Below are 17210 nucleotides of genomic sequence, written 5' to 3' on the forward strand. Positions count from 1 at the left end.
GCCTCCCCCTCCACCTTTGTCAGATTCTATAACTTGGAAGTCCCCGCCTTACAGGCTAAATTACTGGCGGTCTAGTACTATACAGCTCTCCTATAAGAAGTTGCACTATTGGAATCGGTTACCTAACGTAACCTCGGTTCTCTCTAGATGAGGCAACGAGTATTGCGTTCCCGGCCGTGCTTGCGCCACCAGCGTTTCGCTTCATGCTGAAAGAAATCAACGACTGAGCCTGGGAGAGCCAGTTTTATACACTATAGCCACGCCCCTTTCGGCGGGCTCTGACGCAATGAGCGAGCGCCGTCCGCTCATTGGCTGCGGGCTCAGCGCCGCTCTCCCATAGGCTCGTGCATTTTCTCTGAGCGAACCAATGAGCTGCTAGCTAGCCCCGCTCATGGTCTGCCTCAGAGATACTGCGTTGACAATGATTACAAAATTATGGAATAATTTTTTGGCTTCAACTTCTCAGCAAAGATACTCGTTCCCTCATCTAGAGAGAACCGAGGTTACGTTAGGTAACCGATTCGTTTTCAGGCCTGTGTTTTTATATTTCGAAACAAAACAAGACGGATTTTTTTCATTTTCAAAGAAAACAATCACAATATAGAACAAATAAACAGAAAAAAAATACAAAAACAAAACAAAAAAAGACTACAAGACAGGGTATAACTAATCAGAAAAAAAAATGTCAAAGGAAAAGATTAAAAGACTTGCATATTTCAATACTTTTTAAAGCATTTTTGTTACATGAGTCAAAGATAGTCCCAAAGTAATGTTGTATTTCAATAAGCAAAACATTGAAAAAAGCGTTTCTAACCTGAAAATTTCAAAACAAGACAGAAATTCTTGCTGCATCGAAGGTTCTGTGACGTCACAGAGAAGAACATTCACTCAAAGTGCAGCGAGAGAGAGAGTTGACCAGAGCGATTCTACTAACTTTACTGGCTTTACACATACTGATTTTGACATAGCATTTGCACACAGAGCTAACACACACTTTTTCACATCATCACACACACATCTTTGTTGTTCATCGAGCACCGTGAAGTTGAGAAGAGTTGAGATGACCAGTTTTCCCTCAGACAAGCTGTCTGATTCTGTCAGCATCGCGGAGTTGGCAGCTGAGACCATGGAGAACAGCCCAGCAGGTGAGATGGAAGAGACAAACAAGTATCATTTATACATTTATTAATAATACAGTTATTGCTGTGCTGGGCTTGACACTCGTCAAATGCAGGTGTATAACTTAGTTCATAAGTGTGTCACATCATATGTAAAAATGCCTTTTAATTAGACACTTGAACTTAGTTGCTTCATCAACAATTCAATGACACGTTTGAGATCACGCCAACGCAAGATTAGCAACACATGAAATGTTCTACACCACCACCATAAGTATATGATAAAAGTAGTATTGCGAAGGTTTTGAGTAATTGTTATAGCAGCATACAGCGCATCTTGTTTAAATTCCGATCGGCTCGAAAAGAAACCCGCTAGGCATACTGAAATATAATCAAGCACTTCCAGAAATATATTTACTTTGACCCGTGATAGGCGAACGGCCCTAAACAGCTAACATTCCAATGCCGACCGGCAGCATTAGCAAGTTGTCAGACTGATAAAAAGCTATTTATGTAACACGTCACGCGACTCACGCCATATAAGAGTATAAATAAATGTTTAACGTTACCTGCTCAACAAAAAGTCAGCAGTGTCAGCATCGGTATTCAGTCCCAGATCTCGCTGAAGCTTTATCCATCGGTCAATGGTGGACCCTATATTCATTCTCCTCAAATTTCAGCATTCTTCACATTTTCTTGTAGGGGCAAGCAGGGGGGCTCATGCCGCAGAAGGGGGGCGTGGTCGGGTGCGGTGGGGTGGAGACGCCAGCGCCAGGCGGAGTTTCAAGTGTAGCTGGTGATTGGATGAGAGCAGTTGACCAATGTAGCTTTGCGTCCGCAAAGCTTTCATTGGTCAACTTTTATGCGGCTGTACAGCCAATAGAGTGAATGGATTTTTTTCGTTCTTTTTTCTATTCATATTGTTAGGATTGTACTATATAACCATAACCAGCATCTAAACGAGGATATTAATAATGAACAATCTTTGAAATCGTATACCCTAACTTTAATTTAAAAAACATCAAAATTGAATTTACTGAAGGTGCTATTTTTTTGGTGTGCGTTGTATGATAAATAAGTGACTGCAGTCTAATGTGTCTAGCTTAAAATAGTTTTATGAAACTTTCTTTTTCTTTTCTTCATTGCAAAACACAATACCAGAATTTTTCTTTTTCATCTACTTCACATCACATGCTTTTCCTCGTTATTTAAAGTGAAGAAGTATTTTATGTGAATAATCTTTGTAGTGTTCTTGTATTTTTCAATCTTACACTGGTCCCTCGTGAACTCATGGCTTAGTGTTTGACTTTTGGCCAAGTCCAAGAAAATGAATTTGCAAAAGTGCAATTTATTTTTTCTTTAATGAATTAATCAGATAAAACCATATTTATGATTGTTTATGGAATATATTTGTCTTTCATCTGTGGTCATTTCCTTTACAATCATTTTTTTTTTTTTTTAGGAAAACCTACAAAACGTAGCAAGGGGAAAGCAGTCCGAGCTTTCTTTCGGAATGGATGGACGACTGTAAAGTCCCCTTTCATTCGTGACGACAACAGAGTGGTGTGTCTTAAACCACAACCAGATCTTAAGGATCCTGAGCTAAAGCGTGTTTCAAGTCCTGTGTGGAACATGCCAATGCCGGGCGCATGTCCTGAGCTGGTGTGTTTGCCAGGCCAGGTGTGTGAGGATCTGGAGTCCCGGTGTGTGTCAGGTTTCGTCAGGATTGAGGAAACGCTGATCACAGATCCTGCTGATTCTGAGCTGTCGCCTGCTTCAAATCCCTCCAGTTTTGATCTGAATGAAAGTGAGTCATTATTACTTTGTTCATCTTATTTCTGCCATCTGTTATTTTCTCTGATCTATTCTTTTTATTATTATTACTTTCAGCTATAATTCTGATTTGACATCGCTTGAGTTAAAAATCTGCAAATGATCTTTGTTATACTATTTCCATCTTTTTGCCTTGATTAATCTAATCATCATTCACAGAGATGTTTTTATGTTACCAATTTTGGTAACACTTTACAATAAGGTTCATTAGTTCACATGAGTTAACTACCTTACTTAACATGAACTTAGAATGAACAATACTTCTACAGCAGTTATTAATCTTTGCTAATATTAACTTCAACATTTACTAATACGTTATTAAAATCAAAGTTTGTATTTGTAAACATTAGTTAGTTCATGGATTTTTATCAACTAACATTAACAATACAGTAACAAATGTATTGCTCATTGTTAATGTTAATGTAATATTACCTAATGATTGTTCTTCATTTTAGGAAAAGCTAAGAAAGGAAGGAAGAGGAGAGCAGTCCGTGCCTTCTTCCGGAGATTAGGCAAGACTGCAAAGGGGCTCTTCCTCCGCCACGACCCGGACAGTGTCCAGCACCTTACACCACAGTCGGATCCGGTCCACTCCGAGCTGATGCCTTTCCAGGTTTCGGAGTCAGTACCTGAGCCGGAGCCGGAGCCAGACGATCCAGAGCCGTTGCCTTTCGGACTGCGATACGGTGAGGCATTATTACCTTTGCTTCTTGATATTTCTGCCCAGTTCTTTCCTACTTATAATTCTGAGACTATGACATCACATTAAGAAACTTATTGTAGCTGATTTGCTACATATATCCGATATCTAAGATAGAAGCATTTAAAGATTTTTCAAATGAATCTCGTTTGAGTTAATATCAGACAATCAAAGGAAACTGCCTCATTTATATATATAAATGAGGCAGTTTCCTTTGATTGTCTGATATTCATATGTATGAACATAGAAATATATGTCTATGTTCTTTGTCCTGTGTGTTTTTCAGGAACTGTGGTGTCTGATCTTTTTAGCGTGGGAGAAAGGATAGGAGCAGGAGGTTTTTCACAACTTTATGAAGGAACCCACATATTTTGTGATTGTATCAAGGTAGTTTTATTCTTTTTAAATTCAACCAATATTTTGCTCCTGATGTAGAGATGTGTGTCGTCTTATTTAATTTAAAAACGAACAGATTGTAGTTGTGCAGACCAGCTACTTTAATGTGATTATTTTGCCATTCACAGGTTGTTATCAAGCATATACGCAAGCGTGGGTGGGAGCGTTATCTTTACACTGTAAGTTGACTAACCTAAATGAGATTTGTTTAAGTATTGTCAATTCTTGTTGCTAACATGAAGCAGTGAGTCTAGAAGATGTAAATGCAAACACTATTTACAATTACATAAAAATACAATGAGTTGTGAAATTCTCCACTGTGTTTGTTTATTTGCGTGTATCCTGACGTTGTTAAGCTCTTTGGTCAACTGTGGGTGTTTTTAAATGTGCTATACAGATAAACTTGATCTTGAACAATCTTCAAATTTCCTACTCAAGGCCAACTAACTGTTTGTTTTTCTCTCTAGCCTGAAGACTCCAAACCTGTGCTTGAAGAAGTGGCACTGATGCTGCGTTTGGGACAAGCTCCCTTATGCCCCAACATCATCAAATTATATTTCTGGACTGAGAATGAGAGAAGCGTCAATCTCATCATGGAGAAACCCGATCCATATGCCAGACCTTGCTGGATTACATCACGTATTCAGACGACATCAGTGAAGCAAAAGCACGCTGGATTATACATCAGTTAGTCCAAGCTGTAAAGCACTGTGTTGACCGTGGAGTTTTCCATGGTGATATCCACACGGGGAACATCCTGGTGGACAACAGTCTGAAGCTCAAATTGATTGACTTCGAGATGTGGTCGTCTAATTAGAAGTGAGGGCTTCAACAGCAGTGAATATCGAGGTGTGTTAGCAGTTTATTTTAGCGTACATAACAGCAATTGACCACAGTATTATAGACACTAAAAAAATCTCTCTTTTAGGAGCACACATGTACACCCCACCTGAGGTCTTGAGGGACGAAGTGTTCTACGCCGAGCCAGCATACGTCTGGACTGTAGGTGTCGTGCTGTTTAAAGGAAAACTCCACCGTTTTTTGAAATATGGCTTATTCACATTCTTTCCTACATTTAGATGTGTGCAAATGCATTTGTCTCAGTGCATGCATTGTTTTTGTTTGATAGGGTCGGCGCTAGCTTAGCTTAGCACAATGAATGGATTCCTTTGTTGCCAGCTAGCATGTCCTGAGTAAAAGTGATTAAAAAAATAAACAAACCCACGTAATTACTTCTTGTGGCCTGCGTATTCACAACGAGTACAAATAGCGACGCAGATTAACACTAGGCGATTTCCTAGGCAGATATAGACTTGGGACTATATTAGGGGGAAGCACAGGCGAAGCACTGCTGCAAAGGCAAATCACTGCTACTTGGGCGCAGAGACGTCACGCAACACATAAAATCCCACGACTTACCAACCAATATTGGTACAGGCTCTGGAAGGCTGTAAAGTTTGTTTTCTGCTGCTGTTGCCACTGTAGTGCAGTGAATGTTGTGGAGCCTTTTGTTCCTCCAGCAGATCTGGAGCCAGAGCCTGATCCTGATCCACAATCTCCTGCTCCTGATCACTCCGGCGTCAAGACAAATAATGGTACAGTACATCGCCACTCATTTTTCTCCAGCATTATTCCAAACAGTATTATCTTGTTTTCCACTAAAAATAAGGCTTGTTTTCAGAGAACATTAAAGGGGTGATGAACTGAGAAATCAAATTTTCCTTGAGCTTTTGACATCTAAGAGGTCATCATATTATAAGAATATCCTGTAGGTTTCAGAACTGAAAACGTCCTTGTTAGTCCAATAAAAGCTTTTATTGACACAGCCTCTAAAAACGACTCGTTTTTAAAAGTGGGGAACTATGACGACAAAGAGGATAAAACACCACCCCCACAGAAGATGATCAACGCCTGCTTCACCACGGCAGGTTTAGCCCCGCCCACCGATTCGCGCATTACACACATAAGTATCATACATGTAACTCATTCATCAGGAAGTGGCTAGGTCTGCCAAGATGCCAATCAGAGGTAGGCCTCTTTGGCAGGAACACACTACAGCTGCCACTGCGATCCATTGGCCTGGGATACAAGCAGGAGAAGGCTCGGATGGTGATGGAGCTGAGGGAATCCACTGATCAACTGGTGAGAGCAGCTGGCCCTAATATACGAACAGGGAGGAAGTGGAAAGCCCAGGAAGAGGTCGACAGGGCAATTAGCAGGCTGAAACACTGTGAAATAGTCGGCAGAGTCCAGGAGGGTCGAGCAGGCCTTGGGAGGAGTGAGACCCCCCTCTTCTGGTCAAAGGCCTCCAAGGAAGAGCGGAAAGCCATGGTGGTGGCAGAAGTGACAAGGACTGAGCAGGAGCGCCTTAACATCAAGGCGGTGTCTCAGAGCTGGCAGGGAGTCTGGATGTCATGGGAAGGTGTCACAGACAGGCATCTGTCATGGTCTGATCTGTGGAAGATACCCCAAGCCAGGCTCAGCTTCCTGATTAGATCTACTTATGACACCCTACCTTGTCCCAGAAACCTCCATCAGTGGTTCGGCACTGAAGAACTCTGCCCCCTTTGCAGTACCAGCAATGCAAGCCTCCAGCACATCCTGTCGGGCTGCAAGACAGCATTGTCCCAAGGCCGCTATAGGTGGCGACACGATCTGGTGTTGAGGAAACTAGCAGAGGTGGCAGAGTCGTGTAGACAGGAGGCTAATAGAAGACCCTTTGGACCAACGAGAAGTCCCATCCTGTTTGCAAGGGCCGGGGAAAAAATCAATCACCCTCACCAGAGAGCAACATCTAGAGTCCTCTTATCTGGCAGTGAGTGGAACATGAGGGTCGACCTGGGGAGGCAGCTCCAATTCCCCAGGGAGATCGTGGAAACTTTGCTCCGGCCAGACCTGATCATGTGGTCAGAGTTATGCAAGACCATCTTGTTGGTGGAGCTCACTGTCCCATGGGAGGAGGGAATGGAGGCTGCCAACGAACGGAAGCGTGCCAAGTACGCAGATCTGGCAGAAGCCTGCAAAGAGGCTGTCTGGAGAGCCACCACGTGGCCAGTTGAAGTGGGATGCAGGGGCTTTGTTGGGTCCTCAACGGTTCGTCTGCTCCGCGAGATGGGATGTACAGGAGCAGGGTGTCGAAAAGCCATTAAAGAACTGGCAGAGGAGGCTGAGAGGGGCAGCTTTTGGTTGTGGCTAAGGAGGAAGCACAAGGTATGGGGGCCAAGTAACATCTAGGGCATCAGCAGGGGGTGGCAGGGAGTGATCCCTGCCATCGCTCCGCCACCAGGAGATGTACTGGGGTTAAAGGAGCGAAACATCGATGACTGGTGGTCCCCAGCTGATTAACCCATCTTATGCCAAAGAGGTGGAGCACACCTGCACAAAAGGCACCGGTGGAGGTGCGACAGGCAGCAATGCCCAGCAGGTCGACCATCAGCCTGTATTTCAATTAGTTGTACATGCTTACCTCGTGATGACAAACTGGATCGCTACGGAGCGATATAGAATATTGTGCAGTGCCTAGTTGTGCAAGACAGTCGCTGCATAAGCTTCCTGTGGATTCCAATAGGACTGCATGGATAAAATTTATTTTTAATGACGTTCCAGCTGATGAGGTAAAACATCGTCGTCTGTTCGCTTCATTTCACTGAGGATTGTTTTGTCAACAAGACTGGATTTGCAGACCGATTAAGAGTAAAGAACGGTGCTGTGCCGTCTATATTGGATCTGACAGGAATATTGTGCAACACACGGACTCTGGGTTGAACATGTATGGGCGAATCCGGTTGCCATTTGACAACATAGGACGTTTTCCCCCACGTACACCGACGGGTGAGTGAAACTCATTATAATATGCAAAACTGTTCTCCACTCACAGCAGTGGGTGTTTACTTCCAAGTCTTCAGTGCGACACGCCCATAAAAACCGACTGTTTTTTAGGTAGGCTCACAACCAGGGTACAAAATAGCCTATTACTTGTTCATTTTGATGTTTTTGAATGCAAAAACCAAGCGAACGTTAGAAGTTGACCTCAGACAACAATATAATAACATTTAAAAAGCCAGTTCATGACCCCTTTAATATAATTTCCCCCTTTATAATATTAGCTAGCAAACTAATATTTTTCTGTTTGTTTTCAGAGTCCTTCGAGTCTCTCTATACCATTACAAAGATGATTGGATCCGGAGGATTCGGCAGGGTGTACCAAGGAATACGCAAATTTGATGGCAAAAAGGTCAAATTTACCGAATTCTACAAACATTTTGCTCTTGCATGCATCAAAACATATTTAAAACAATTCACAGATGGTTTAATACTTAGTGCTTGAATACTGTTATTGAAACTGCTTGTTGTTTTTGCAGGTTGCCATCAAGCGGATCCGCAAGATCGACAACAATCGCTATCTTAGTATTGTAAGTTGGCCAAAAACCGAATATGTATTGAGTTGTTTAAGTGCAGATTACAATTAGATAAGATTACTTGTCTAAAAAGATTAAAGAAAAGTACATTTAAAAATGAAGCGTTTTCTTCAGATTTTTACCCTGCTAACCTTCTGTCTGCTACTTTTCTCCAGCCTGGGCATCCCAAACCTCTCGTTACAGAAGTGGCGCTGCTGACGATGATGAGGCGAGAACCCATAAGCCCCTTCGTCATACAACTGTACGAGTGGTTTGAACATCCTAAAGAGTTCACTCTGGTTATGGAGTATCCTGGACACTGCGAGAGCTTGCGGGACTTCATCATTCGTAATTATCAAATGCATGAACCAACAGCACGGTTCTTCATGCGACAGGCTGTGCTGGCAGTGCAACACTGCATCCATCATGGGGTTTTTCACCACGACATCCATGCGCAGAATTTCCTGTTGCAGAGATATCCGACCCAGCTCAAGCTGATAGACTTTGGCTGCGGTCAGCTGTTTAGTAGAGACACATTGGTGAGCATTCTGGGAGTGTGGAAACCTGAATGCAGGGACTTACTAATTATTGGATGTTTAAAAAAAAAAAAGCTCAACAATGTGCAAATGTCTTGCTTACAGGAGTGCCGGATTACTGCCCACCAGAAGTCTTGACAGAACCTCGATTCCACGCCGTCCCAGCAAATGTCTGGTCTCTAGGAGTGTTGTTGTGCACAATGATGAACCAATTTACTCCTTTTCGCAATAGAAGACAAATCACAGAAGCCAAAGTTACATTTCTGAACCCCACCATATCCAAAAGTGAGTGAATAATATTCATACATTGATAAATACACACATAAAGCAAAGGCTTTGTACAGAAACAGTTAAAGGTGAAGTATGTAAGATTTCTTATATATAGCTCAACGTAGAGTAGAGTTTGGGGCGTCGCTACTGTAGGAGGCGGAGACATGGGAAAAGAAATGCAGCTTTAGTTACAGGAGTGAGAGCCAAAACTCATGAACACATCAAAGTGAACAGAGCTACACGCTACAGAGCATGCTTCAATACCATACAGCATCATCATGCACCCGTTCAGAAAGACACATTTTCATAAAGACAAATGCAACACAGCTAAAAGTATTCCTATTATGTTGGAGCTGAAACACGAACCAGTAAGAGTTTGTTTGTGATGTTTAAGTCGGGGAAGACGCGATGCATGGAGGGGGTATATGCAAGGTTTATTGAAAATATGCTTTATTCTGTCATTTTTTCACTGCCACTAGTGTCGCAGAAACAACATACTTCACTTTTAAAGTAAAGATAAGTAAATATACTGCAAAATGGGATAATACACATTTTGCAGCATATTAATCATGTTTTAGATGCTATTTTCATAGATGCCAGGTCACATGGTCATGACTAACCAGCTCTCTCCTTATTCAAATTTGTACAGAATGCAGGGATCTGATTAGCCAGTGTCTTGCCCGGGATCCAACTAAACGCCCGACGTTAGAGCAGATGCTACAACATAAATGGATTAGTAATGATCTACAGTAGATTGGAGAAGTTCAGGAGATTCACTCGATCAGTTTCAGGTGTGAGGAAGTGTAACAGAGAGTAGGATTATTACCTTTTGTCTTCAATTCTGGATTATTTGTAGTGAGATTTTCAAAAGATTTTCAAAGCGGCTTCACAGTAATAAACAGGAAATAACAGAATCAGTAATGCAAACAGAATTCTGTTCTAAATTAGCTCTAAAATATCACTCATGAGTTGATTTATTTATATAATCCTTGTATTGGATAGGAAATAACAGTCCAATGCTTGAAGTCCAACGCCATCCTGACAGGAACTCAGAGTCTGTCCACGTCTGAGCAAGAACACGAGAGACTGCAAGACCGGAAAGAAGTCATCAAGTCATCACACACACATTTGCTTTTTTAAAAGTCAAGACAAGTCATCGTCTACTAACATTTGTGAAAGAATGTGTCGCTCTCAGGAGCTCAGTGAATTCAAGCGTGGTACTGTGATAGGTTGCCAAGCCAACTATTCATGAATTTTCCTTACTATTAAATACTCCACAGTCAACTGTTAGTCAATAGACCTCAACTAAAGAAAAATGTTAATATTTTAACGCTATTTTGTATTGTTTAATTTGTTGTTTTTTTTACTGTATTTTGTTTAATGTTAATTTTGTACACTGCATGGTTTCTTTTTATGCTTCATTTTTATATGCTGAATGTTTTATTGTACATCACTGTTGCTGTGCTATATAAATACAATGTGCTATAGAAATACATTTTGACTTGGCTTTAATTTGTGTCATTGATTCATTTCAGATGCTCGTGAACAGAGAGAGTTGAAAGGCACTGTAAGAAAAGACAAAAAGTAAATGCAGACCCAGTACTTTTAAAGCCCATTCACACCAAAAACAATAACTATAATTGTAACTATATTAGTGTTCACACCAATGACCGATGATAATACTGTTCATTCTAAGCATGTACTGCTGTTTTGTCGTCTGACACTTTAAATGCTGGAGCTCTGTCAAGTGGAATAGATTCTGATTGGCTGTCAATGTTTTTATTGTCCATTCGCTGGAATAAAATCCAAGATATTGTTTCTAAGTCGTTATATTTGTGGTGGGGACTCTGCTCCGTATTGTAAAGTGTTACCAAGATATCTTTATCATTATAGTTATACTAGGTGTGTTCAGGCTTTTAGCACGGTAAAGAGAAAGGCAGCCTATTCAGGGTTGTAATTTGTTAGAATACCGATTTTTCTAAACAGAGAGTTCCCGTGTCACAAGTTCAAAAGAGACCATTGAGATGATTCTCCACCCAAAATATTCATACTGAAAATGTCATTTATGTAGACAAACAAAAAGTATCCATATATCCATATAAGTATCCATATATATTGGGTCTATGAATCCATATAGCTGCAAGAAGTCATTTTTGGGGCATACTGTAGTAAGTCTTTAGCGGCTTCACTTTTCAGAAATGGAAGAAAGTGAAGGGGCGTCATCCATCTTTTTGTACAGTCTATGGTTTTACCCATTTGTCAGCAAGCTCCCTGCCTTGCTTAGCCAGTCACTTTGCATGGTTTCCTGACTGGATTTGCAGGTGGATTTATCTGACTTTGGTGACGTGAGACAGCTGGCAAACAGTCGAGATGACAACCTAATAATTTGTGTGTATGATGTATAAGATAGGGTAAAGGCAACTATGCGATAAATTCCTCACCATCACATTGCAAGCCTAGATGAACTAATAGCAAACTGATAAGAAGAATTGTGTGCGATTAAAAAGTGGTTTGACCTGGATAGTGCTATTCACTTTCTGTACAAAAGTAAAATATTGTTTATAAAGTTTATAATGTACTATAATGCAACTTATTATTTATTTATTTTTTTGTATTTTGTCCTGTCCAGACATAAACCATGAGAAACAACTCAATTCTTTTGCCGTCACTGTACCGCTGCACAAGCCCATAACTGCTATCATTGCTCACACAGGAAGCGACAAAAAAGCCAGTATCAAAACACATACATGCCAGCCAAACCACAAACACAGTGAGCTATAGGAAGCCTTGAACTTTCTTACGGTTAAATCTGCTGGTTAGTGCAGAAAATGATGAACAGGTCACCGAAACATTTCCAACCCACAGTGCAAAAACTCCCCCAGTTTCACTTACGACAAATTCAGAAAGAGGAAAGTCATTCTGGTAACATAAATAAAATGTAGTGTTACACATAACCTAGGAATATCATTCTCTACTCTGAATATTTCAAAATTCAAATATCCACATACAGCAAACCATTAGATAAATAATTGATTCTCATTTAATCAATCTAAAATTAAAGGGTTATTTCACCCAAAAATGAAAATGAAGTCATTAATTACTCACCCCCATGCTGTACCAACCCCGTAAGAACTTCGTTCATCTTCGGAACACAAATGAAGAAATTTTTGATTAAATTTGAGGTTTATCACTGCTATATAGGCTCCCTAAAGGACTGAGAATTGCGTTCTTATTCTACGACTTCTTGTTCAGTTCTCGCGGATGTGTCGTGGAAATCTCTTTGACTCTCGACTAGACTCTCTTGAACTCTGATCCACCTCACATTTAATCAAAAAATATCTTCATTTGTGTTTCGAATATGAACGAAGGTTTAACAGGGTTGGTACAGCATGGGGGTGAGTAATTAATGACTTCATTTTCATTTTTTTGGTGAACTAACCCTTTAATTGGTTAGTTCACCCACTGAACTAGTGGAAGTACAACATCTCGAATTGTGATCTTTTTGTTTGCTTTGTTTACTGTTGTTTCTTGTACAGTGTTTCATGTGCAGACAATTTCTTTTACTGGGCTTGATTAAAATTTTTAAAAAATAGAAAACGACTAGTAAAAATGACAAACATTCTTTAATAAATAGTTAAAAATGGTTAATATACAAATATAAAACATTGCCACAAACAATCAACAATCATTACAATTCTAGTAATAATTAAAATCTTTATTATGTAACATGATTAAATTTGCTTAGCAGATCAGCAAATGAATTGGTCTTACTCTGTTTTCTCTATGGATCTGTTGTTGTGCATCTGCTGTTTTATGGTTTTGGTGAAGACATATCAAAGGTTAGATTACAATTATTTTTTTAAAAAAAAGATGAATCACTTGCCTTTCAGCCTGAATCAAGAAACCTCATGAGCTGGAGGAAGTAGCATACCAAAATACACAAATATACTAGTATAATTGTGTGTGTGTAATATACATATTTTTGTGGTACAATAATGATATTGTTCTATTTATGTTCAGTTAGTGTCAACTTCATGGACTCTTAAGCTGAAGGCCATGGACTCACAATGGATCCTCCTTCAAAGGACACACCATGTAGCCTTCGTAGGATTTTGTTCGTTCCTTCGTTTATTCATTTATATAGCACCTTACTGTCTACCACTGTAGTTCCAAAGTGCTGTACATTACAATAAAAGAACCACAAACAGGACAAACAAACAGGAAAGAAAACAAAGAAAACATCCATGTACTACTGTACTAAAAAGCCAAAGAATACCAGCCTGTTCTCATCCCAAGGCGTCATAAACTGACGCTTTACACATGGATGTGTACGCATTGTCACGCATGCGCATTTAATACTCCTAAGCGGTGAGCAGCCGGTAACAAAAAGTAGTCGAAGGAGAAGAACGTCCTCGTCTCAGTTCTCGCGCATGCGCCCATAAGGAAGTAATAGAATAGTCGAATTAAGTCGTTATTTATTTATTTTTTTCGCACAAAAAGTAGTCTCGTCGCTTGATAAACTTATAATTGAGCCGCTGTAGGCACATGGAATATTTAAACCTTTTCTTTAATGACTTCATGGGCCGTCAAGAGCCAGTCCCTTAGGCATTCTATGTAGGAGTGATCCAGCTCTCAGATTCAATCAAAAATATCTTTATTTGTGTTCCGAAGATGAACGAAGGTCTTACGGGGTTGGAACAGCATGGGGGTGAGTAATTAATGACTTAATTTTCATTTTTGGGTGAACTAACCCTTTAAAGTCACATTTGACCAGATCACATTGTAGGACAGCCAAAATACATGATAAATTCACATTTTTTTGTGATCTATGTGAATTCCAGGAAATCTGCACGTAGCAGTCTTTTTTCACACACATTGGATGCCATTTAAAAAAAAACATGAGACTCTTTGTTGCCCCTTCTTGAGATGCAGTTTTAAAACAGATAATCTAAAGACTTTTAGTTCACACAAAAGTAGGAAACACAAGCATGGTAATATCAGAACCTGTTTAAGAGCAGATTTAGAAAATGAACCTGTATCCATAGAGACCGATTCCTCTGAACAACCATTAGGTATCTGTATTGAGGAAGATACAGGTTCATCTGGAAGGTTCTGGAAATTCAGATGTCCAAGAAAAGGAGGAGTTTGTGGATGCTGAGACTCTTGAACACAGGGCTCCTGGATTTTTTCTACGTATGCAAACTGAATTACATGTTAGTAGACAAGCTCTACAGAAAATAGTTGAAGGGTTTAATTACATTTTACATTTTTCAGAATCCCACTCTCAACAAGGTATCAAAGCAGTGCTTGCAGAACATGGTACTGAATTAGATGATAGTGTTCTCAATAAGATTAATGATGTTGTCTTGGAAACAAATCCATTAATTGTAAGCACTCAAGGAAATGATGCATTGGCCACTGATCACAGGAGACATCTTTTTTTTAAAGAAAAATTCCCTGTAATTCAGCCTACTGAGTATACATATAAAACAACCCATAAACAAACATTTGTTTATGTTTCAGTAATACAGGTTCTTGAAACTTTGTTGAGACAGCCAGATTTTGCAGCGAAGTTGGTATTTAGTCAGGGGGACAACCAAGGTCATTTTTGCTCTTTTCGAGACGGACAGTACTACAAAGACAATGGTCTTCTGGGTGTGTAAGATGCAAGTATCTCTATAGGACTTTACATAGATGACCTGGAACTGTGTAATCCTTTGGGGTCCTCAAAAAAAATCCATAAAATTACTGCCGTCTATTGGATTTTGTTAAATTTACCAAGCAAGTTTCGCTCTACTCTCCCCCTAATTCAACTGGCTTGTCTTGGAAAAACTGTCGATATCAGACAATTTGGGTATGATGCCTTTCTTTATCCTTTGATTAAGGATCTTGGATTTCTTGAAAAGAAAGGAGTGTGTGTTGAGGCTCTAGATACATTTGTAAAGGGAACAGTGTTCTGTGTCTCTGCTGACAACCTTGGTGCACATAGCTTAGCAGGTTTTCAGGAAGCTTTCAATGTCGAAAAATTCTGCAGATTTTGTTGCATCAGTCGAGACCAAATTGGAAATTGTGAGCCAAGGAACTTTCCACTGAGAACTGTGATGCAACACGATTCTTTTGTGGAACAACTCAAGTTGAGGGATACGCCATCTGTGAATGGGGTTAAATCACCCTGTGCTTTAAGTAAGTTGTCTTTCTTCCATCCAGTTACTGGATTTCCCTGTGATCTTTTGCAAGATCTATTTGAAGGTGTTGTCGCGTGGAGTTAAGTTTGTGTTTGAAAGAATTGATTAGAAAAGGTTTCATTACGCTTGATGGACTGAATAACCGCATAAAACAGTTTCCATACAAATTCTCTGATTTGGTCAACAAGCCACAGGCAATTACAAAGACAAGCCTTGCCTCTGGAAAGGTAAACGGTAATGGACATGAAAACTTTTACACTTTTACGTTTACTACCTCTCTTGATCGGGAACTATATACCTGAAAAGAGCAGTCATGGGAAATTTTAATGGACCTTAAAGAGATTGTGGAGATTACAGTGTCCAGTACTTTATCAGAGGGAACATTATGTTACTTGGGGAATAAATTGTCTGACCATAGACAGTTACTCACTGACACCTTTCCTGAATTTAAGTTGAAACCAACATTCCATTGATCACTATGTGGATCTCACACAATGCTTTGGGCCATTAGTGGATCTGTGGACGTTTAGATTTGAGTCTAAGCATAGTTTTTTCAAAAACATAGTTGCTCACTGTTTTAAGAATGTACTACTCACCCTTTCCACTAAGCATCAAAAGCTCATGGCATATCTTCTTGACACACAGCAATTGCTCAAGCCAAAATTGCATGTCGGTAGTGTAAAACAGTGAAAATATCATCTTTGGATGAAAAGCTCAGGACAGTACTAGAAAATAAGTATCCAAATGAAGATGATGTGTCTCTTGCCAAAGAAGTACATTTGTATGGGACCAAGTATGTGAGGGACATGATAGTGTCTGCGGGTGAATGCAGTGGACTACCAGAATTCTTTAGAATACTGCACATATTGGTGGACAAGCAGTGGAAAGTGTATTTTGTCACCACAAGATTATCATCTTGGTACATGGAACATTATCGTTCTTACCAACTGATTGATAACTGTCACTCAGGTTTAGAGATACTGGATCCAGGGACTTTGAACGACTACCACCCATTGGCTGCATACCAAGTTGCCAGAACTTTGATGGTGACCCCAAGGTCCTGGCTACTGCAGTAAATTAAAATGGTAAGCACCTTTCTGTTTGTATGTTTTCATAATTTTGTAATGTGTTAATGACTTTATTTTAAAGGGTTAGTTCACCCAAAAATGAAAATTAAGTCATCAATTACTCACCCCCATGCTGTTCCAACCCTGTAAGACCTTCATCTTTGGAACACAAATGAAGATATTTTTGATTAAATTTGAGAGGTGGATCACTACCACAGAGGCTCCTAAGGGATCGAAACTTAAAGGCTGGGCCGTCAAGTTTCGTTACATTTGGGGAAACCCAATTGTTGTTTCAGTTGGGTTGAGCTATTGAAAATATCCTGGTTTGGTTATTTTATCAAAAAACCTTTGATAAAATAAAACCAACAATTCTTGAGGTGCACCAATACTTTTGGCCATGACTGTATATGGCTTCAGTTTAAAGTGTCATGCAAATATCTGTTCTTCTTTTGTCCTCACAGGCTTTGTTGCTTTTGGTCCACATAAATCCCAAACTCATCCGTAAGATTCGGCTGACCAAACCTCCTGAAACTTTAGAGGAACTGTACAATGCACTGCATCAAAAACTTGAACATGTGGGTGAATTCTGTATCCAGTATGAAGACTCAGACTTTGGCCAGGCAGTTTGCAACCTTACTGACATAGCAGAGTTGCCTTCAGAAAAGGCTGTTGTAACAAGGTTCAGGGAAGAATGAGGCAGGAACCGAA

General features: G+C 40.1%; 2 protein-coding genes across 2 annotated transcripts; both read left to right on the top strand.

Moving 5' to 3' along the window:
• The first annotated feature begins 1060 nt into the window (after positions 1–1060).
• Positions 1061–5449, top strand: LOC148970719 (uncharacterized). The gene is made up of 7 exons (XM_089123992.1): positions 1061–1145; positions 2704–2925; positions 3407–3637; positions 3938–4038; positions 4176–4226; positions 4515–4896; positions 4976–5449. The coding sequence occupies exons 1-6, from the start codon at positions 1061–1063 to the stop codon at positions 4737–4739; spliced, it is 915 nt and encodes a 304-aa protein (XP_088980118.1). The 3' UTR covers positions 4740–4896; positions 4976–5449.
• A 107-nt stretch (positions 5450–5556) lies between these two features.
• Positions 5557–10748, top strand: LOC120461909 (serine/threonine-protein kinase pim-2-like). Its single transcript, XM_089123826.1, has 6 exons — positions 5557–5642; positions 8187–8281; positions 8409–8459; positions 8621–8983; positions 9086–9265; positions 10253–10748. The coding sequence occupies exons 2-5, from the start codon at positions 8219–8221 to the stop codon at positions 9116–9118; spliced, it is 510 nt and encodes a 169-aa protein (XP_088979952.1). The 5' UTR covers positions 5557–5642; positions 8187–8218; the 3' UTR covers positions 9119–9265; positions 10253–10748.
• Positions 10749–17210: the final 6462 nt, after the last annotated feature.

This window comes from Pimephales promelas, chromosome 19 (assembly GCF_988280905.1).
Source record: "Pimephales promelas chromosome 19, fPimPro1.hap1.1, whole genome shotgun sequence".
In the NCBI taxonomy this organism is placed as follows: domain Eukaryota; kingdom Metazoa; phylum Chordata; class Actinopteri; order Cypriniformes; family Leuciscidae; genus Pimephales; species Pimephales promelas.

Excerpts from the sequence above, each read along its gene's own strand:
- LOC148970719 (XM_089123992.1), top strand. The coding sequence starts at position 1,061 with ATGACCAGTTTTCCCTCAGACAAGCTGTCTGATTCTGTCAGCATCGCG. Across the intron at positions 2,926-3,406 it reads CAGTTTTGATCTGAATGAAA|GAAAAGCTAAGAAAGGAAGG; the intron begins GTGAGTCATTAT and ends TCTTCATTTTAG. Across the intron at positions 4,227-4,514 it reads GGGAGCGTTATCTTTACACT|CCTGAAGACTCCAAACCTGT; the intron begins GTAAGTTGACTA and ends TTTTCTCTCTAG.
- LOC120461909 (XM_089123826.1), top strand. The coding sequence starts at position 8,219 with ATGATTGGATCCGGAGGATTCGGCAGGGTGTACCAAGGAATACGCAAA. Across the intron at positions 8,282-8,408 it reads GCAAATTTGATGGCAAAAAG|GTTGCCATCAAGCGGATCCG; the intron begins GTCAAATTTACC and ends TTGTTTTTGCAG. Across the intron at positions 8,460-8,620 it reads ACAATCGCTATCTTAGTATT|CCTGGGCATCCCAAACCTCT; the intron begins GTAAGTTGGCCA and ends ACTTTTCTCCAG.